We start from the raw sequence: 22,647 nt of genomic DNA on the forward strand, positions 1-22,647 counted from the left end.
CATGAAAGGTGATGTGCTCAGCGAGAAATGCATCAGCTGCAGTGAAGGAGAGGATTGGAGTGATTACTTAATTACCTGTTATTTCTCCTTGCAATGTTGCAGTAGCAATCTTACCGTAGCGTTAACTACAGTATCTTGAATCACATCAAGGGATATGCTCTATAATTGTAAAAGAAATTAGCAGCACTATTGTGTGGTCAGAACATCTTGCTACATCTTTGCTGCTGCGGAGACCTTCCAGAGGATCAAAGAAGTTGTGGATTTAACGGATCACGAAAAACATTTAAGGCCTTAATAGCTTATTTTCAATCCCCTCCTAATTCCCAAACAACCTAACTAGCTACCCTCTTAATGAAGCTTTGTGGTTTGGGTAGCTTTATGCCTTAATGCAGTATAACATGCTAGTTGAACCATAAGCAAAAACAATTACATGAATACAGCTTATTATGAAATGCAATAATGTATATCAACAATAAATAATATTGTTTCAGACTCAGATATCAGGTTGACTTTCACCTCTCACCATTTAGTTAGTAAGCCCATAATGTTATGGAGAGGTACTTAAGTATGCTCATACACATAATAACTGTTTTGTTAGAGTGGGAATCTACAGTGATTGTTCTATTAAAGTTGTTGCATAATTTCAAACAGTGGGGCTAGCCCAGGCTGCACATCAAGCATCACAAAACATACAATTTTTTTGTTTTACCATGAGTTGCATGGGTATGCTTTATGAGGATAACACTCACAGGCAAAGGGAGTGTCTACTCCTTCCCTTTATTCCTCAAATAAAACATACAAAATACTCTAATAGAGCAGTCACCGTATGAAGGAAATTTGCACCAAAATGGCCTCAGTACTCAACTAAAAAACAGTAAATCTAATCTACATATATATGCATACCTAACATTAAGAAGTCTGCAATTTCTGGGATTATGACTCCCAGCTTATTATGTACTACTCTGCTCACCCCTCTCACCAAATCCTGGGGACTACACAAACCCCCCTTGTAGAGTGCAGGACTGTACATATGTTTTAGTATAAACCCTATAATAAGCATACTAAGCAACGATACCGAATAGCCATACCAATACTATACCATATTATGATAATCAACTTGGTTACTGACTGAGCAACATAGGTACAACAACTAATCAACTATGCATTGAGGTTACATGACAACAAAGCACTAAAAATGTAATAAATAACATAATGGTCTTGTGATGATGACAATAACAGCATTTGAGTTAGTGGAGACAGTTTAATTGAATAAAGCTGGGATAAAAATGGCTGAATTGAAATCATGAGAGCACAGCATCTTTAGTCTTGACGATGTAAGTTAACAGGGATTCTGCATTTCCTGATGGGCACTGTTCAAATAGACATTCTCCAAACATCTTGTTTAGTGTTGAAATGTCAGTGTGATTCTTATCTGAATGTTTGACAATCTACAAAAAAATCATATAAACTTACACAGTATAATACAGTATAATACAGTATACTATTTACAAACCTGAGAGAACAGTTGAATCAAAGCAGCTAAGAGCGTACGCTTATCTTCAGGAATTGACAGGCACAGATCTCTCATTCTTGACACTGGACCATTTCTTTGAACATGTATACACATATTCTAACAAACAAGAAAGAACACAGGCATACTTTTGGGAAATAAAATTTCTCCTATTACTAATACAGTCAAAATGTTACACTTTTTGCTAGTGATATATGTGACTGGCTGAGCAAACGGTTTGTATATTCCTCGGATTTCTTTTTATTGCGGTCATTTACAGTAACTGAGGAGTGGACTGCCAAAATCCGAGCTAATTATGTTGGTTAGAGTTTTAGCACTAGACAATTTGAACAGCAAAAACTTATTGTTCAATTTGTACTACAGCTGGGACAAAGCTTCGAATGTTTCGTGATTTGAAGGTCAAGTAAACTTCAATTATAAAACTATCCTTTGAAGCTTCATAATACACTCATTATCATAGCCTATGAAAGAATTATGAATAAATGTTGTCCCTATATTGCAGTTGCTTATTCATCTTGTGCAATCAATGTTCGTCTCTTCATGATCGATCTTTGTGTACCATACCCACTTTTAATCCATCGCAATTTAGCTCGCTACCATAGTTGTAACCTTATAAAATGCACGGCAATGTCCTTTTAGCCATTAGTTGGTGTTTGCCTATGCATAATTACAGTATAATGGACATGTCCATTTGTGATTGATCAATCGCATCATTCAGAATTGCTGCTCAGCATTTTCCAAATACTTACAAACTACGAACCTATCAAATAGGATTAGAAAGACAAAACTTAAGAAGGAATGCAAGAAAACCTGTAACTCAGACAGCTAACACCAAAGCTTCAAATGTTTTATTAGCAAATGTTCGCAGAAAATTTCGAGCTTTGGCAACAAATGCTTAATTAAAAATCAATCAATTATAACTAAACAACTGAAACAGGGCACAAGACAGGACTTGTGTTCAGTGTGTTCACTTACTCGGTGAATCCAATGACATACAGGCTTTATTGAATTGAGCTTTCTTTTCTGCATACTGAAGCATTTGTAATGTTTTAAAATGTAGCACACATTCAAAAAAAATTTCTATGGCAAAATAAAACGGCAGATTTTGCTCAGCTGGTCACATATAGCAATTGATGACTAGCTGATAATTTGCTAAGGCAAAAGTAACTAAGAGATAAAAATATGGTATACTGGAATGTACACTGTTCTACAACATGTGGACACATCAAAGACTTTACACAATTTTAAACTACATTGTGGTTAGAATATGGAGCCAAAATGGCAAAGGCTCCTAACACAAGCAATATTTCTCAAAAATGCCACATTTTAAATTTAATGTGGTACAAATACACTATCTCATTGTGGCTATACCACAATCTACACACAAAAAAACATAAAAACAACAACATAAGCACTAATACACATGTTTATAGAACATAATTTCACTTACTGTGACAATATCACTTGGTACTAAGACATCTATACGTTCATTTTTAAACATCGACTTCAGCAAACTTGCTGCAGTATTAGGATTCGGCATATCATCTAGACTTGGTTTCTACACAACACAATACACATCATTTCATGAAGTACACAAACAGTAGTCAACTATGACAGCTCACATTATTACTGTACTGTATAGTAGAGTAGGGCCTGCCAAAAAAATATTGACTAAAAAACAGTTTTCACAATGACTTGGCGGTATTGGTTAGGTATAGCTGTATATACCCTGTAGTCAAGAGAGACATGAAATGCTTTATCATATTACAGTAACTAATGTCTTCAGCTAAAAATAACATGGATAATACCGTAGTAAAATCACGGGTTTGACTTCTGTATTGTGTGATATTGCTTAGACCTGAGACGAGGTAATGAGACATGCCTTTTCACCTACCTTAGCAACTACATCATAGTTATGTTGTGTTTGTGTCCCATTTAGGGTTGGGTGATACTGAAAAAGTGCACCATGATATATCATGGAAGCATTTACAGTATCACGATAATCGATATTATCACAATATTATATGCTAATTAGAATAACCATGTGAACAAGTTTTGCTATGGCTTGTATTGTTATATCCATCCCATGATCATATTAAATGTGCATTTGTAAGGTAGTCACATTACTGGTATATTATTTTGTAAGCAATAATATCATGACCTCAATATATCACTATGTGTAAAAATAGCCTCGATACAGTTATTGCCTCATGCTTTTATTGCGTTAACAATGATATATTCTAGTCCTATTTCTTCCTCTACTGTATAGTGCAAAGGTATTGATTTGTGGGTATCGTGTAAAAAAATATGGTTGGTTATCATGTTTACTGTATATGTGACCGGATTTTGGAAAATCAGCCTTACGTCACATTTTACAACTGGAATATTTATGTTTAAAAGTACACTGTAAGGCATTATAAACTTCTACTCAGCTTTAGATCATTATAGTCAGTACCCTGCATTACAATTTATTTCACATGTGACATTAAGACTGATAAAATTAAGCAGGGATCATAGCAGTAAAGCTATTGTTGAAATTAAATGTGACTGAATTTGACAAAACAAGGCTTCGACGCACAAAGCTTTGTTAGGAGATATGGCGATTTTAAGGCATCATTGTGTAATAACTTCCCAGTGCCTACAGCTGTGCAAACAAAATTTGCACCAATTGTTCATCTATTCACTAGCTACCACTGAGTGGGTGTATACATTTCTGATACCCAAAATTTGCCCTGTTTTGAGCAGCTTTTTTCGAGCGGGTAATAATGTCACAGGCGGTAGTAATAGGGTGGGAGGGTGGGGGTGGACGGTGGTCTTAATATACGGGTATAAAATGAAGTAAGAAGACGATTGGAATCCAGAGGCCAAGTTTGGGCTCTCCATGGCCCTCCATGGCCCTCAAATTACTCCAAATTGACTGAGAACACTATTGGCGAGCTCTCTGTGAAGTCCCAGCTCACTACACACCATTATCACAAAGCCATGGCCATTTAATGGTGCCAATCTCACACTCGTGGCTTTGACAGGGTCGGAAGAAAGCTGCTACAGAAACCAGACTTGTCAGTGCTGAAGGAAGTACAGTGTGAAATATGATAGTGTATTAGACCAGCAATCCATTTCTGGTAAAATCGTAAGTTTGATTTTGTGTGTGTGGAAGCCTTGTTATGTGAAATCCGGTCACAAATGTGTATTAGTATATAGCAGTTGCAGATTTAAGGTGACTTCCCTTGTTTTATTACATTTTATGAACATATGTTATATAGCATTGGATGCTAACCTTGTAAGAATCTATCACATCCAAGTATTTCTTGAGCTTTCCAACATTTCCAGGAATACGGAATATCTTGTCAGTTTCACTGTGCCCATCTTTCATCAAGAAAGAGATACACTCCATTGCCACCAAATATGCAGGAGAGGTTGACAGATGATCATTAATCTCAGCTACAGAAAAAAATCATCAAATATTAATGAAGCAAATAGTGAACTACTGTATTTGAATTTTGACCCAATAGGTATATCTCTATAAAATATGGCAAAATTTAGGCTCCAACAGGTCTGGTTCTTTATTATAAAAAAGTATTGTTCTCCAAAAGCATCCAGTGTAGGTTTCATTGTAAAGGATAGCAAAGCCATACAAAGTCATATAGGTTCTCATGTTTAGAATCCTTATTAGCTTTTGTTTTACATTCTGAAGTTAATAGCAAATTTCTTTGTTGTCTGATCATTTTACAATAACACTTAATAAACAACTAGGCTTCTTAATTAGTGAACATTACTTACTGATAACAGCAGTTCTTTTGTCCACTGCTTTGTTTATGCTCACAGCCCAGTCATGCTTGTCCTGAAAATACATGTATGTTATGGTATATATTAGCATCTAGCACATAACTATATATATACAACTGCAGACAAACAGTATGTCATACATTCTGTACTGTACCTCTAAGTTGGTTGCACCTAGCACAATACTGGACTCTTCCTTCAGATGAATGGCAATACAATGATAACCACCTTGTTTCTCATTCATCTCTGTTACACATTCCATGGCAGACAGGAGGACCTCTCCAATAATAACCAACTACAAATAGGCAATAAAATAAAATATGAAAACTGATGGGAAGTTAACAGCACTACAGATATTCAGTACATACATACCCCTCCACGATCTTGATATACTAAACGATCTCTTTCCAATTTGAATATTCGCTCATACCATCTTCCAGACTCATCTATGAAGAGGTTGCCACTCTTTCCCACTCCCTACAAAACAATATTTGTATGGCAGTAAAATTCCTTGCCATATACCATGCCACTATGATTAACTACTATACATACAGACACCACCAATTACAGTAAATACACTGAAACAATACTTACTGTACACTTGGCCAATTCAGCCTCTGTGTAGCTCGGAGTGTGCACGGACACTACCACATCAGAAGTCTTGCGTTTTGCAATAGGACTGTCCCCATTGCTCTGAAGAATATGAAGAACAGGTGCTGATGGGACCTTTGGTATCCTGCCAAGGTGTGGCTTAGCTGCTGGCAATTTGGGTGATAGACCCTCTCTTTTACGCCGTCGTGGTGGAGCAACAGGACGCTTTGGTGGTAAATTATCCACTTCTGAAATAGTTTGTAATGTAGAGTGTTGAGATATGGGGACCTCATATAGTGATGGCATCTGTTCACTATCATCCATTGTCTGTGTTTCATTCTGCCCTTCATCTTTGGTGACTGTTTCTGACTCTGGTGATGATGGCTCTTCCAATTTCACATAATGAGCTGTCTTCTTCCTGTAAGGAGCTGGTGGCACAGGTGGAGGTGGCCTCCTTGGTTTAGGAGCAGTAGTGGGTTGTTTAGTTTCTGGAGGTTTGTCTGAGGTGCTCTTCATCAGTGGACTACTGACAGTCCCCTCTACAGGGCGGTGACCAGTAACTGGAGAATTTTTAGGTGATGTCTTTGGAGAAGTCTTAGGTGAGTCTTTATTCTTCTTTCGAAAAGGCCTTTTGAAACCAGCAGTAAAACTGGAAACACGAGACCTTCCTGTTGCGTCAGGTTCAGGATGCACTTCTACAAAGTGCATGTACTCGTATACCTATGTCTAAACATGCACACAATATTATATACCTTCATGACTTTCATGGTTTTCAACAGTGTTCTCAGTAAGATCTATCAAGGGTTTTGCTTCAACTTGAACACTGCCTCTATGAGCTAGGGCTGCATGAGAAGGCTTCTCCTCTCCTGGTTTTTGTAATTCCTAAGTACGTATACAGTAGAAGTTTTACATGTATGTTTATGACACATGTAAATCACAACATGACGCAAAAAAATACTTACTAGCACAAAACTAGCTGGAAAGACTCCGCTTTGGCCATGAATTCTGCCTTCCCACCAGCCATCGTGACTCTTTTCTGTTATCTGTTCAAGTATGGGTATATACACTGAAGATTATTCATACATCACAAACTTACTTCAATAATTTCTCCTTCATAAAAAGACAAGTTTCCATCTTCTCCAAGCCTGTCTTCAGTATCATAATCATAAAGAGCAACAGCAATGGGACTGTAGGATGGATTAAAAATATGTATTCCAAATGGTGGCAAGAAAAATATTATTGTCACTGGTACACAAATACAGCACAAACTTTCATGAACACATGCATTGGCAGTGCTGAGTAAAAGCTTTCAATAGTTATGAAACACTTCTGGCACAACTCATAAGAAAACACTGTTACAACTATTCACAACATACTCAAGTCTAGTAGAAATATCAGTGCAAATACACTTCAAAATATTACAAATGTCAGTTCAGTTGCTTTCATGGTTAACATAATACCTCTGTATAACAAAGAGGATTAATAATGCTACTGTACACTGCAAAATAATTCAAGGCAGTTTTTAATGGTCATCACAGCGTAATAGTTCATATACACTACATATAATACAGGAATAACTTACTATGCATATAGGGACCAGTTAATATCTTCAATTCTAACATTCTTTTGCTTTCTCTGTTGCCTCTGCATTTCCTTTGATTCCTCTTCACTCGGCTCATTAATATTAAACAAAAAATAAGGAATGGTTGATGCTAATGGGATCATGTGTGAGTCAGAGAGAGGGTCTTGCCCCTGGCATAACTGTAATTCACTGACTGGAATACTTGTCCGAAGAGAAATTTTGTGTTTTAATTTCTTCACTGTAATGTCAAGGGGTACTCTGAAAGTCAAGTCTTTGCCACGAGGTATCTGTAATGTGGGTACACATACAGTATGAGCATGTAGCAAGCACATTAAAACATCAGGTGTAAAAAAAAAAATCAACTATTCTAATATACCAGGCATGCCTGACTGCGCTACAAAATACTCACCAAGCTGTCAGAGTCGGCATCAAATGCAGTATTAGTGCATATCACACAACTGAATATGAAGGTTGCAGTTGAGGTAGGCTTTTCTGGTTGCTCTGAGCTCTACACAAAAGTATACAAAAATTTAATACTATATACTTAACATTGCAAAATAGGACTACTTTCCAAAATAAAATTTGCAGAACTAGAGCAGATAAATAATGGAGTAATGTATGCAGGAGCTACAAATGTGCATGTTCTTGTACAATTATTCTTTCTATGGCATGTTTGAAGAACACTTTGCAATAATTGCATGCAGCATTGGGGGAACTACCTTAAAAGAATATAGTGTTTGTTTACATATGTTAACACTTTTAGTAGCCGTCTGGTTTTTAAACTCAAGGAGTATGTGTATTTGTTAGAGACGTACATCTTTAGGTATATATTATAAAGTCTCCCAGACATTGTTGAGAATTCACAAAAAGTATGACAAATGGCAATGTTAACTGCTGAGCCAAAATATGATGGTTCTGGCACAAATAGTTACTGTAGCAGTAGTGACTTTTGCATACAGCTGCTTATGTCAGCATAATAATGTACCTTTGGTTCTGGTGATGGAGACTTTGATGGTGACTTTGAAGGATGGAGCTCGTCCAGTTCTTTCTTCCGTTTTATTGACTGATGCCAAGACTGTTCCAAGGTTTGCACACGTTTGTAACACTGCTCAATCACCACCTCTACAGCTTGGAGCAGGGCACGAATCTGTGTCTTCAGTGTCTTAACACTAGTCTGGTCAATCCAATTTCTGGAATCCTTTTTACTTTTGATAGTTGTAGAAACAATCACATCAGTAAATTCAAATACCTAGCAACAACAATATGTCATTAATACGGCACTATTTACAGTAATACTACAAAAAACGGATGTGTACAGTACTTGAACAATTGAAATAAACAAACACTTTTCAGACATTTCTTTTGTGTACATATGAATAACAAACATTAGTACACTGTATGGAACTGATCACTATGCACTAAACATCTACAATAGTGAGTATGTTGTTATCAACAGTTTATGCTGTATATATTGGGTTATTGTTGAGGGACAAATTTTAGTCAATGACTGATCTCACAAAAATTTGCAGGTAAAAAAAATTCACAAATCAATGGTACAACAGATTGTACTGAATAACAATAATATTTAGTCATGATCAGCTAGCAATTCACAAGTAAAAATTTCCCTCATGGAATGTCCATCATGAAACTTTCCCCCCTCATATATAACCCCACTATATGGTATAACTTTCTTTGAAGAAATTAACTACTTCTACAGTGTAGATGTGACTAGATCAAGTACATAGACCAAGTACACCTCTATAGCATAAATTGTGTGTGTGTGTGTGTGTGTGTGTGTGTGTGTGTGTGTGTGTGTGTGTGTGTGTGTGTGTGTGTGTGTGTGTGTGTGTGTGTGTGTGTGTGTGTGTGTGTGTGTGTGTGTGTGTGTGTGTGTGTGTGTGTGTGATTGATTAGATTTATTATTTATCGTCTAGGTAATCGGCATAAGCCGTTCTTCCTTACCAGAGCAAAGAGTGTGTGTGTGTGTGTGTTGTGTGTGTGTGAGGCATGTACATGTATAGTCTGTGTGATATGTGAATGTGTACTGTATATGTTGTATGTGTGTGTGCTGTATGCATGTGTTTATTGTGTGATTTCAAGTACTAAAACTAGCCATAACATTTTCTATTTGTTTGTTCTACTACCACTTCAAGATTTTGCAAACACCGGGTGAATAAAATCAAACTGATGTATGGTCACAAAATGAGTGGTCACTAAAATGATTACCCACATTGCCATAAACACAACAATAAGTCTATAAGGCTACTAGACAGAACAAATGTACCTACAGCACCTATTTATTTGTCCACAATCATCAAGTTAGTTTTAAATGTAATTTACAGTAGGATTAACTACTGAAGCAATATTTTACCTTATGGAATAATTTAATGTAAACCATTTGACTCTATGAACTACACAATGTGGAAACCTCCATCTACTAAAAGATTTTATACCCATGAAAATGATTAAACATGGCAAACATCTTCTACAGTAGAAACCCTTGAACATGATTTATGAAGCATGATCAAGCTACCAACTTCACACACCAACTTGCGCTATTAGTGCTGTAAACAAGGTAAAAACATCCTGTAAAAATTCTATTGTAGCGGCCAGCCTTTGCCAGCTGGTGAATTCCATTCATGCAGTAATTTTCTATGAATGCATGTTCATAATGGATTAAAAATTAGCACTGATGTCACATATCTATACAAGCTATTGGTGTTGTTCTCAACAATGTAATTAGAAAATTCCATTAAAATATACCATTATTACGACTATGACCATCAGGAATATTTATTTAAGAAAATGTGTGCAGAAAAAAATATTCACAGCCAGGTGTGTACAAATGTACCTGTTTCAAAAGTGTATACTCTACACACTTACACACATACTGTACATAAACATAGGGAACAACTTGCACAGTTAATGAAGTGGTATTACACAGACACTACATTCATACATTAAAACATTCACACGAACTAGGTGGCTACTTGGCAAGCCACAACAAGAAACAGTAAATTCAAAATTTTGTGATGGTACATACAGTGTGAAAATTATTTGGGAAAGTGCACATTTTCATAACATGAGTATAAATAGACAGGACAGCTATCATATAGTACTGTATATATAGTAGGAACAAAAAAGGTTTGAAATTTCTCATCAAGAGCTTTACCAAAAAACCAACTCTACTTATATGGGAAGTATTGGTTCACAAAATGAAACAGCACCAGTGAGTTACAACAGAATTTTAAATCCATAAAGTACAAATTACTGATTGACTAACTGACTCATTGTTTTGTTAAGACTGCTCTATAAACGATTGGAGCTATGTAGCCAATTCTTTTACAGAGAATCGTTGCTTGCATTTGAGAAGTGCGTTTAGGTAGGCTGAAGGAGCAGTATGGTATTTACTTTTGTACCTCAGTAAGTTTTCCTTCTAGTGGCGATGTGTTGATTTTACACTCACATGGCTTCATTCTGGGCCTTACCATCCACAGTTCCATAACATTGGGTAACACCCTCTTTCACAATTAAGTTTCACACACATCAGGATGGAGCATCATGGCCTACAGTATTTCACTAATAATGTATAAAGAATACATTGAATCAAGTTGTACACTGAAGCTACATGTAGGTTGAATTATGCATGATCGACCAATTAATTAATTTCAGGGGGCACTAACTCGTACACAATAGTTCATTATTAGAGCCTACACTCTTTTTAATGATTACTCATAAAGAGTAGACAAACGGGAGGAACCTAGTAGGTACCTAGAGTAGGGCTGACACAAAGTAAGCACTATCAAAATGATTTAATGTTAATTGCATAACTTAAATTCATTTAACTGCTAAAAATAATGCTGTTGTAGAAACGTAAGGCTCCTGGATCCTGTTTTGTGAATGCTTGTCCTCCAACTCATACAGTGAGCTCTTAATCACATGAATAAGTCTCCAATGGACCGTGTACATTGAAATTAAATCATCAGGGTTAAATAGGGTTTTATTATACCACTGGATGTAGTGTAAGAAAATCTCGATTGGTATGTACGTTTTAGTGATACCTTCCAAAATAGGTTCTCTGTACAAACTTATGGGTCATGTTAACATGTCACCCTCATCTGGTAGGGACCATTACAATTACAAGTGACGAAACAATGGAGACATGCACATTTTGTGCTGGTTACAGGTGAATGATCTCTCGTTTCATCACTTGGTCCTTAATAATTTGCAAAATTCCTCATTTTCCACTTCATTTTGTATATATAAATACTCCCATATACCCTAGTAGAGAATCATACACAATAAGGTACACCCTGTACATATAGCACAGTTATGCAACACTTCCCATAGCACAGTAGAAATGATTTTTACAATTTGGTGTTTCTCAAATCACAATTCCCTATTGTCATATCATAGCTTCATGCTATATATAGCAGTATGTAATTCTAGAGGAGTATATGGGAGTAGGATACTCTTTATTAATTCATTGACCACAGAATATACAGGGTGGGGGTGTAGGATGGATTAAACTAAACCATATCACAAACATTATTGTCACTTGTCCCACTAACAGCTGTAGCCACCTACATAGCACACACAGTACTATGCTACAAAACTGTTTTGTGCTGCAGTTAGGGGAACCTGTTTCTGAAATACTAAGTGTGCATTTACTACATGATTGTGCAATACTTTTCTCAGTGGAATAGGCAATTTAAACATTGTTTAAGCAACCTTGTGACAATCAAGAGTTTATTAGGTGGAGGTAGTTATAAATAACTTTTATATAAATAACTTTTATTTTGAAGATGGCATGGTGTTTATTTTACATTGACCATCTCAGCAAAAACCCGACTTGTTCGAATAAGCATACGCATTGAGAAAAACAAAATAAATAAATTATGCATACTACAAAGAAAAGATGTACGCAAGTTTTAGCGGGCCATTACTCAGACTCAAACTGATTAAAACTATACATGATCTTATTTGCCTGCTCATGGAGAGCTCGAAAATCTTTGTTTCATTTTCTGCAGCCTCAACAGTACATGTGCGCTTGTTTACAATGCAGTAAACGTAACCAAGATCGTCGTCATTTCTCCAACTACTGTAAACCTCCTTCATACCCTTATGTGTAAATGACTAAAGGGCTATCACTATACCTTGGTTGATTTGCTAATCCATGGTGAAAATTTTAAGCCAAATTGCGACATTGTAGAATAATGCAAACAGAAGTTATGGCTGTGAATGTTAGCACCTGTAGTTTATTTTCAGTCTAGTCACTGTACAAATCAGTTGTCTTACTCTTACTACTGTCTAGTACTATAATTCCAAAACTACTCACCACAGAAAGCCAAAACTTTGGTGATACATTCCTTGAATACTGCAGATAATGCTGAGAAAAAGAATTGGTAGTTGTGCAAACAAGTCGGGCTTTTGCTGAGACAGTCAGATTATACATTATACACAACACTGAGAATGAGACAAGTCATGAAGAAATCAGCCAAGAAAAGAATGACATCATATGTGATATACAAGAACAACATGTATTGTACTGTATAATAAGCATTTGTCTATTTGGCACTTAAATCGAATAGAACTGATTTGAAAAGCAACAACTAGCTGATGTCACAGTCCTCATCTTTGACTTGACTCACTGGATGCCCAACCCCATTCTCTTGACCACAAATTGGTGACGCATTGACAGAGAAAGAGTTTGGGCCAACCAAAGCACTGTAATATCGTAGCAACTGGGAATACTTGCTCCATACCCACAACAAGAACACATTATGACAGTCCTTAATGCATTCACATTAATTGTGTCCAAGAATAGGTCAGCCAGTGCTAGCCCCCTGTCATACGCTTGACACAATTGGTTCACACTGCAATTTATTCTCAGCCAGCTATATACTCTCATTTATGTGAATGAGATATATTTTAAAAACCACTATGTTTACAAAACTATATTAAGCTTCACCAAATCACATTGACTATGTCAAGCTCCTGTATTATTGCATTTCCAATCCTATTCTAGTATCAATGGTGTAAACTTAAAAACTGTACATTAATAGAGTTTGCATACACTTAAAGTGTAACTATTTTAGAGCCTATAGACTAACTAGACGGCTATACTGTTTTAATCAAGCCTTAGTTGAGTCTACTCTATAAGTGTGCTACCATGTAAGATTTCACTCATCCTTTAAGGAACTTTGATCTCAAATGAACCTTTCCTGAAACTATAGAATGGAGTTCCTTCAGTTTCTTTGATATATCTGGAATCATGTTGCACTTTGGAATATGCAATAGTGAGTACACACTAACTACCCTATCATAAAACATTAATCAATCAGGTGTATACACAAAACAGCACATTGTTGCTATGCATTCTATGGTACATCTGAATCCATGTGGAGGGAATACACCCAGTAATATTACAAGTAACAAATTAACACCAAGGTTACTGTACATCCACCACTGTACATTTGGTTGCACTCCCCTCAGGAAGTATTCATAAGGTTTGACATCAATATTAACACTGGTGAAATCACAGCCCATTTACCCACCCTAGTTAATAAACAACCTTTGTGATGTAAGGTACACTGTATTTCAGCCAGCACTCTACCATATGTCATCAAACATAGTCTGGTGCCCAATATACACTCTGGGCTTACAAACACTAGTCTCATATTCAAATGGGGATGATGTAACATATCTTAACAATTCTGTAAGCAGATACTAGGGACTATTAAAATGTTACACCATAAACTGTTCATTCATTGACCTTGAGGAATGCCTAAAGTCACATGCCCCACCTATTCAACAGTTTGAATTTCATGAATACTCCACTTATGATATAAACTTGTCAAAGCCTCAGTAATTATAAGTTCAACTAGGGACAACTGAGTGCTACATAAGGTTGAAGTACAGAAATTATCATCAGAATGGTGGTACATGTATATTGGCAACTTACAGAACAATCACATGATCAACAATTATTGAGCATACAGTACATTTTTAAGTTCACACATAACACATTATTATATATGAGGCACATGAATTAGGCTATGTCGGACATTATTGTGCCAATAAGCTCTTAAGATTGGGTACACAAAAGAAAATCAGAATTGTAGAGCTTGGGAACAACAATTCAACAGTGTGTCTAATATAATGGGAGACATGATTATTAAGTCCTAAAAAGTAACAAATTACTTTATGTCAGTGGCCATACAAACCACCATCCTACATACAGGCATTAATTTAGAAATGTGACTGGTATCACTTTACATCCAGACATCTTGGTATGTAGTCAGACTCTGTGACATTACCCCACACACATGTCTACAGACAGCTGACATCCACATACATATTATTGCAGTAAATGAAAACATTTCTGTCAGGTAAATCTGTCATTCTCACACCCACATTCCATAGAAACAGTTACACACATTTACGACATACTTTGCTAAGGGTTAAATCAGAAACATAGTTACACTCCCCACAGTACAGTGTGGTAGGACAATACATTATTTAAATACCACAGGTGTCTACAAAGCATTTAATATAAGCATGAATGCACTATATAAAATACACATACTGTAATTCAAGCCACAGAGAGGCTGACTGGGAGTACATATACTTGAGTGCATGCAAGCATGTGTACATTCGTACATGTCGTATGTGCACATTACATTATACACATACCCACACACCCACACCCACACACACACAAACACACAAAATTCAACAGTTTCGTGTAGGTAATCCTTTAGCACTGTATAGACACTCTATCACTTCGGAATAATGGTATCTTTACATGACAACATTGTATACTGTTACATGGTGCAACCATTTCAACAATAGTGTAAAATAATAACTATGCTCCCTGAAGCATTCAATAAACGCTAAAATGTAAACACAGGTTACAAAATCACACACATGTGTTATCTTTATGCACTTTATACTCCCTCACATTCTGTGGCAGTATTAGGTTAGGTTTTGATTAGGTTCACAGCTGACATTATGATACAATTACGGATAATTCTTACTTGAGTTCTCATGGGGAACTTGTTGATAAACAAGCTATCTTCAATGTCTAACAACTTGTTGATCATCTTACACAACAAACATATTGGATCTAACAGCGATTCCTTTACTGGTGATTCCAGTAATTTCTCTATTTCACTGACAGATCTGCCAATACCAGCAACAATTATTTTCATTGCATCTTCAGGCTTCTCTCTCGTATCAGGTAGATTCTTTTGAACTTCTTTTTTAGCTGAAAAGGTTCTGTACTGTGACATGAGCTCGTTCAATAGCCTTTTCTCTTTGTCACTTGTCTGCACCGCTGCTGTAACGCTAGGAGCCTCTACCACAACTGTTGGGGCTATTCTGGCAATTGGAGTCAATGTGGAAATGAATTCATCGAGCTCCTTGACGGAATTATCGACCAGCCGTCGAACTTCGGACAGATGTTTGATCTTCTCGGCAAAGTTTGGTGCCGTGGGATTTTGGGCAATACTTTTTGCTGCCAGAACTAGTTTGGTAAGAGAAGCTGTTATTTTTGCCACAGTTGGCTCTGGTATTCCTTCGATTAACAATCGCTTGGCGTTAGTTACAACTTTAGTCGTTAACTGAATCAGTTCATCCGCTTTACCAGTACTTCCCATCTCAAGTAAATCATTATTAATCGTCTTGACAATTTCTTGCCTCAATTTCGCCTCCATCCTAACTCGCGACCACTTGCAAAATACAACGTTCACATTAGAATTGCGGTAAAAAATAATGAGTAGTAAATTCTCGGATACTTTAAACTATTGTGTAATGTAGCTTTGCGAGTGCGCATGATGATGACTACTGCATCACTATGCACATGCATTACCTTTAAATTAAGCTGGATGGAGGCACAATGCCCACTGGATTTAAATTTAATTTTATCTTTGGATATGCAGCTCATCTGTACTAACAATTCCATGGACACCATTATGCCATTGGAATGGATTAACAGTATGGTGGAATTGTAGATTATTGTCAACTGAACTAGATTATTGAATATCATTAATTTTATGAAACTTCCAAAGTAGCAGTGGGTGGACCATTATATCACTGTTTCTTTGTTGTGGGACCTTATCCACCAGTGTCAAATTAAAGGCAACAATTCATCTAGCCCAGGAAATTCATATAATGCTTCTACAACTGTGTCATGACCGTACTGTATGACATTATTTTGTAGGGGGGGTAGGTATTACTAGGTAATGCAGCCACCTGCTTACATAAGCTAAGGTCAAGAAAAGTTTGGTCCAAAGGTGAGCAATTATAAATAGCACATGCAACACAGCATAAAGGGTGTATATCAGTATGCATACATGCAATCACCACGTAATAAGGTGTCAAGTGGTATCACCTTATGCACTCTGCTTAGCCGTATTTATCCAGTGCAAAAAAACTGGTAACAATGTAGCTAACTACAGTTTAAGGTACACAACATAGTTAGGAAAAATTAACACATGATTCAAAATTATATATAGCTAGGTTTAATTTCAAAAAAAAGTTAAAAGTTCTGTTTGTACAGTATACAACATGCACTGCATATTGAGATATACACACCAAAAATAAAAACATAAACAAAAATTTGCTTCAAGCTATATAATATTATTCAATCAATCAATTAATCCACATGTGTGTGCTCAGAGCAACAATAGATCCAAGTGATGTTCCAGCAAAAAGAACCCTACATGAAAAGTAGTATACAAGTTTTTGCAGTTTAATAGCTTACTGATTGTTTTCAGAAAATCTCAAGACAGTTGCATTAGCTGAAAGTGATTTGTAATTATAAATTATTTTGAAATTAGACAATTTAATAATTGCTATGGTGTTTCCAACACAACCAACAGCCACATACTTGCCATCCGTAGTTAAAGTTAGTGTCTAAAAGTATTAAAAAGAATGGAAATGATTACATAGGCAACCTTCATTCTGCTATACACATATATACAAATTGCATGCTTATATCATGAACAAATTCCAACTAAATGTATTCTAGTGTAGAGTGCTGTATAATAAAAATATTACATGTTATCTCATACTGAAAAAAAGTGTATAGCTACATTCAGCAGCCATGCATGAAATATATTTTGCCAAGAGTACAAACATTGGTTCCACATTGCTGGTTCCTAATAAGTTGACACAATAGAGATATAGCCAGTCAAGCACAGAACAATATAAGGAGCCAAAACGTATTGCACATATATACTAGCATCTCTTGTAGATTTATTGCATACAATTATATACTTTATGTCAATGGGTACATCAAAGTAATACTTTATGGATTAGTAATTGTGGTGGTGCACATATTATTGTATAGTTTACATTTTAACACCTATAGCTCACCATTTTGTTTTTAATGTATCAAGTTAAAACATACTAAGTACACACATCAACAGTTTAACAATAAATGAGGCAAAAAATTTGTTTAGCACCGCCCGCCTCTTTGCTAAAAGTAATGGTAAAGTACAGATCCCATATCAGTTCTAGCACAGAAATTCCACACTAGCCAATTAATGTGTGCCAATGAAGTTCAGCCATATGTCAAACACAAGTCGCCTTGGCAACACAATGCCTTGCAGGGCAATCATCTGACATACATACACTATTTTACCAGATTCTTACTTTTAGGGGTGGGCAGGGCGATACTAATGTTTGGAGATTTCCATGTACATTACTAGCATATGGTCAGAACAGATATAAATAATTATTACTGAGATATAAAATTGTCAATTGCATCAATTTGTCAACTTCGGTGAACCATTTCCCTTAATTAGTTATCACCAATCACTATTAGCAGTCATGTTTTGAGGACATGCACATTTTCTATGTATTAGTACTGTAGGGAGTGAAATATAGCATGAGGGGTTGAGACCACTATAGCAGTAGCACAAGGCAAAGCTGATTGCTACATGTATATTTCACATGTGGCATGAGTCTTTTTCATTAAAGCAGGATTAGAAATGAGAAAGCGATACAGTGATTTCTTCTAACTTGATTCATCCAAGAGTATAAATACTATCTAAAGTTCAATTGGAGAATGGATGGGTACAGGCTCAGGTATTGACAAAGGTACCAATATGTCTAGCTATTCCTCGGGTTTGAAGCAGACTTTATTGATACATGTATGTTGGTGTTTGACTGTTTGATGACGTGTACAGCACAAAGTAATACACGTGAAAAAGCAGGAAAAAGGTGTAACTATGGACAATGAAACACAGAACAGTAAATGTTTAAGCCTACAAGAAAAGAAAGCCACTGTCTGAACTGGCAAATCAAAGTAATCAACATGGATTCAAAGACGTCATTAGTTTGTCAAATGTAGGGTCTGATCACTGTGTTGTGAGAGACTGTAGCTTCACCTGCCATACACTTATCCACTAAAGAGAATTCCATATGATTCAGTGACTTGGTACACTAGACAACGTGTTGGTATAAAAATCTGAGTTTGCAGTCTCAGTGCACCACAAGGCACACTAGCTGATCAAGCAACAGCTATGAAGTTTATTGCAGGACATTGTAATTTAAGAGCTATTAGTACAAACAAGCAGCCATGCAGCAAGCAGTAGGCAATGATCCTTAGGCTGCAAATAAGTTATTCATCAGCCTAAAGAGAACAAACAGGTCCTATGATGGAGAAATTTGTTAGATATGGGCTGACTGCAGCTACAGAAAGGCAGATGGTCCTCTAGTCGAGAACAAGCCTGAAATGCATGGTAAACAAGCAAGTCATATATTAGTACCATTAACATTTCTTATCACTAAGGTAGACAAGTGTAAGGAATTTTAAGTTTGATTAAGGTTCATAGAAAAAAGTAGAGAAGCAAGGGAGGTCGCCTACATCTGCAAATATCCCTACTTCAGTCTATACCCATGACTGAATTAGGGATTAAATTAAATGTCCAATAACATATCTGCAGGTGCACCTCCCTTGTTTCTCTACTTTTTTTTTCTAAGATCTGTAATCAAACTTAAAATTCCATTTGTTTACTTTTTAAACCAGATGCGCACCCACAGCCAGCCGGCTGTGGGTACACGCCTGGTTTACTGAAATTGTTTTCGTAAAAGTGTGTGTGTGTACCTATCTACCTATGTTTGTCTGTATGCACCCACGTGAGCAAAATCGTTAAATAATGGTAAAAGCAGCTTTTATGTAAGAAGTAAAAGCGAAATGAAGTCTGTATTAAACTTCTGCACAGGTAAACCTTGCTCTGAGGTGGTTTCTTTTTGGCAGACTGAAATACGGGTATGGCGACTTTCCTCAGACTTTGTAAACTACCTTCCCTTTGAGGTTTTCAGGCATTTAACAACTGAAAAACAATGGTGCAGGCCCCGTACACTACCAGGAATAGCCTATCGCTTTGAGTTGAAAGGGGGCATATCCCTTACGTACGTGAACGGAAATGAAGAGCAGCTTTGAGGCTTTGTTGAGAGAATTTGTGGGAAAAAACATGATAGTCACACTATAAAACAGTTTAGAAGATACTTCTGTGCGTAATATATTGGTAAAAGCGGTTTGTTTAACGAGTGCTTCCTTAGCAGTGCATAGCAATGTAATTGAATGAATTCCAAAAAAATTCATGAATTATGAAATACGAGAATTAGCTAATAATATTATTGCACAACCCTGTTCATTGGTCATTACAAGTTGATGTTGTGCTACTTCTAAAAACCAGGCTCCATGCAGCTAGCTAACTCATCTGGAATTAACCATAGATAGTATATGCTACTATGAATTAACCAACTATGTTATAATACATAGTTGGTTAATTCATAGTAGCATATACTATCTATGGTTAATTCCAGATGAGTTAGCTAGCTGCATGGAGCCTGGTTTTTAGAAGTAGCACAACATCAACTTGTAATGACCAATGAACCTGCTCATTCCGTATGAAAGAAAGAATAGTGCCAGAGTTAATCTTTTCATCTGAATGTGTGCCCCAGCTATCAATTACTGCCTCAACGTGAAGTGGCCATAACACTTTACTTTCAGATTTGTTCAGACCATTACACAGCGTTGTAATGGAGAACAGTAGAAGAAGTGCCTCTGCAATCAATCCAGTCACCACAGAAAATATGGACAATTCCTACAAACGTAGGGAAGCCATCTTGCACCACCATGAATCAACACCTTGGACTGTCAGCAAAAAGAAATAGGACACAAAGGTAAGTCCATGATACATGCATTGTACATACTGTGGTATGCCAAAAGGCACCTGTCAGGCTGAAGCGATGTCAAACAGTGAAAAAATCAAGCCTGTAGCCTTACGCCTGTCTGAAGGCATTAGTAAGTAAGTCAGTCAGTCAGTAGAAAGTTCCACTAAATAATAAAGCTTAAAATTTTGTAGCAACTTATTGAAAGCATTTTGGGTTGCACTAAGGCACTTTTGGGCTTGGTTATACCTAACCAATATCGTACTGCCAGGGTTCCAGGAAAGAATTATGAAGCTGATTCTTGGGTGATATTACTGACAGTCAATATAGTTCCTTTGACCTTCTCAGCCAAAAGTCAGCCAAAAGTCAGCCAAAAGTCATCCATGTATACACATGAGCTATTTTAATTTATTTTTTGTTGATTTTGTCCATAGCTAGAAGTTTAGCTTATTTTTTATTAGTTATTCTCCTTAGTCTATATATCCTCAGTAAGTTATGGTATTGTGTTGTGTGACCGTACCATGAAAGCCGGTGCACCACACTGTGGGAAGAATATTGACAGGAACAAAGAATATGCAAATTTTACGTAGTACTCCATGTTTCCTTCCACAAATGGAATAGTTTTACACTGCAAATACCCTCTACCTTCTGAATTGCACATACTAAATTTGAGCAAAATCACCATATGTATTAGTCCTCAAAATTTCAACTCAATTTCTTTTTTTCCCCTTTATTCATTGGGTTTACCTTCTACCTTATCTTTTTACACTTCACAAGAACCATTACAAAACACAAACGTGTCTCCCTATTGTCTTAAGTGCATAAGAAGACAAATCTACAGAGGGACGGATGATTATTTGCGTACAAAGAGACCTTTGTCACGCCTACAGGGAAACAGGTAAAAATTTGAAAACTTGTCAGTATACATGTTAAACATTACCAAACTTTAGTAGTTTGACGTGACAGCTACCAAGTTGTAAGAAGAAACTTAACCTGGTATAGTGCACGTGGAACCTCTCATATCTGGGCGGTCTGGTACATATCTCAGAAATGTCCATAACTAAGAATAACATGCTATTTTGCTAAAATGACTAACTTAAATTCAAGTAAGGGGTGGTCCACAATTTTCAGCCTTTTTGTAAGCGTACAAAGAGTACTCTTTTTTCTGACCCCCAAAACGTACTGCATAAATGTTGACATAGATGTATTATATAGCAGGACAAACACACGGATAGCGTACTGCATAAATGTTGACATAGATGTATTATATAGCAGGACGAACACACGGATACTTTAATATTGCAAAATTCATGTATGGTGTTTGTTTTGTCTTTTAGGCAACTTATCGTTTTGATGCTTTTGAAGCTGATACCCTGAAGGAAATGTAAATTCCTACACACAGTGGGCATTAGTAGTAGTAACCTGATGCACATTTGCAAATGCACGTACACATCATGGCTATATATCTTCGATGTCTTCATACAAAACCATCCCACCACTGGCAGTAGCAACAGCAGTATATACTAGTTTGTAGGGTATTCACCATAGCCTGAGGTGGACTGGAGTCAGGAGATGTGGGTACACTCTGCAGAGACAGGTTTCCTCTATGGGCAACCCACAACTACCACAACTATGTAGTGTAAACAAATTAGTACCCACATAATCTAGCCTCCCATACCCAACAGTATTCCTAAACCCACAATAACACCTTCTGCAGGTACAAAACAAAAGCAACAAGGCAGTGTAGCTAGATGCTATTTAATCGTAATCGTTTATCAGTGTTAATTCTAGACTAAGACTAAAGAGAATGAAAGTAAATGCTGTTGTAAAAGTATATTAAGCCTGTAGCTAGTACATGTTATCACACTGATAACTGGCTTACCTGTATTGAAACATGAGCTTTATCTTTGTCTTTTCTTCAGCTTATAAAGCCTCATTTCATTGGTAGCCATCCCTACGCTGTTTTCCAGAA

General features: G+C 36.5%; 2 protein-coding genes across 4 annotated transcripts in view; both read right to left on the reverse strand.

Moving 5' to 3' along the window:
• Positions 1–1,103: 1,103 nt before the first annotated feature.
• LOC136238134 (uncharacterized) lies at positions 1,104–16,241 on the reverse strand. The gene is made up of 15 exons (XM_066028475.1): positions 15,527–16,241; positions 8,473–8,736; positions 7,897–7,995; positions 7,488–7,774; positions 7,002–7,092; positions 6,868–6,948; positions 6,658–6,787; positions 5,909–6,600; positions 5,687–5,791; positions 5,472–5,609; positions 5,312–5,372; positions 4,809–4,972; positions 2,982–3,089; positions 1,514–1,630; positions 1,104–1,448 (listed from the first exon to the last, which is right to left on the reverse strand). Exons 1-15 carry the CDS (start codon positions 16,202–16,204, stop codon positions 1,302–1,304), a joined length of 3,162 nt encoding a protein of 1,053 aa, XP_065884547.1. The 5' UTR covers positions 16,205–16,241; the 3' UTR covers positions 1,104–1,301.
• Positions 16,242–16,948: 707 nt separating this feature from the next.
• LOC136238942 (lipopolysaccharide-responsive and beige-like anchor protein) overlaps positions 16,949–22,647 on the reverse strand; it is a 65,517-nt gene continuing 59,818 nt past the window's right edge. For all 3 annotated transcript variants that reach the window (XM_066029659.1, XM_066029658.1, XM_066029657.1), the window contains 2 exons: positions 17,254–17,405; positions 16,949–17,208 (listed from right to left, as the gene is read on the reverse strand). In XM_066029659.1, coding sequence (XP_065885731.1) covers positions 17,142–17,208; positions 17,254–17,405 — 219 coding nt within the window. In that variant the 3' untranslated portion in view covers positions 16,949–17,141. The remainder of the gene's footprint in view (positions 17,209–17,253; positions 17,406–22,647) is intronic.

Source organism: Dysidea avara, chromosome 11 (assembly GCF_963678975.1).
Source record: "Dysidea avara chromosome 11, odDysAvar1.4, whole genome shotgun sequence".
Taxonomy (NCBI): Eukaryota; Metazoa; Porifera; class Demospongiae; order Dictyoceratida; family Dysideidae; genus Dysidea; species Dysidea avara.

Bases quoted from the DNA above. Each gene is read 5' to 3' on its own strand.
- LOC136238134 (XM_066028475.1), bottom strand. From the start codon at position 16,204: ATGGAGGCGAAATTGAGGCAAGAAATTGTCAAGACGATTAATAATGAT. The intron at 6,949-7,001 runs GTAAGTTTGTGA...ATACTTGAACAG, and splicing joins ATGAAGGAGAAATTATTGAA to ATAACAGAAAAGAGTCACGA. The intron at 1,449-1,513 runs GTTTGTAAATAG...ATTTTTTTGTAG, and splicing joins TGATTCAACTGTTCTCTCAG to ATTGTCAAACATTCAGATAA.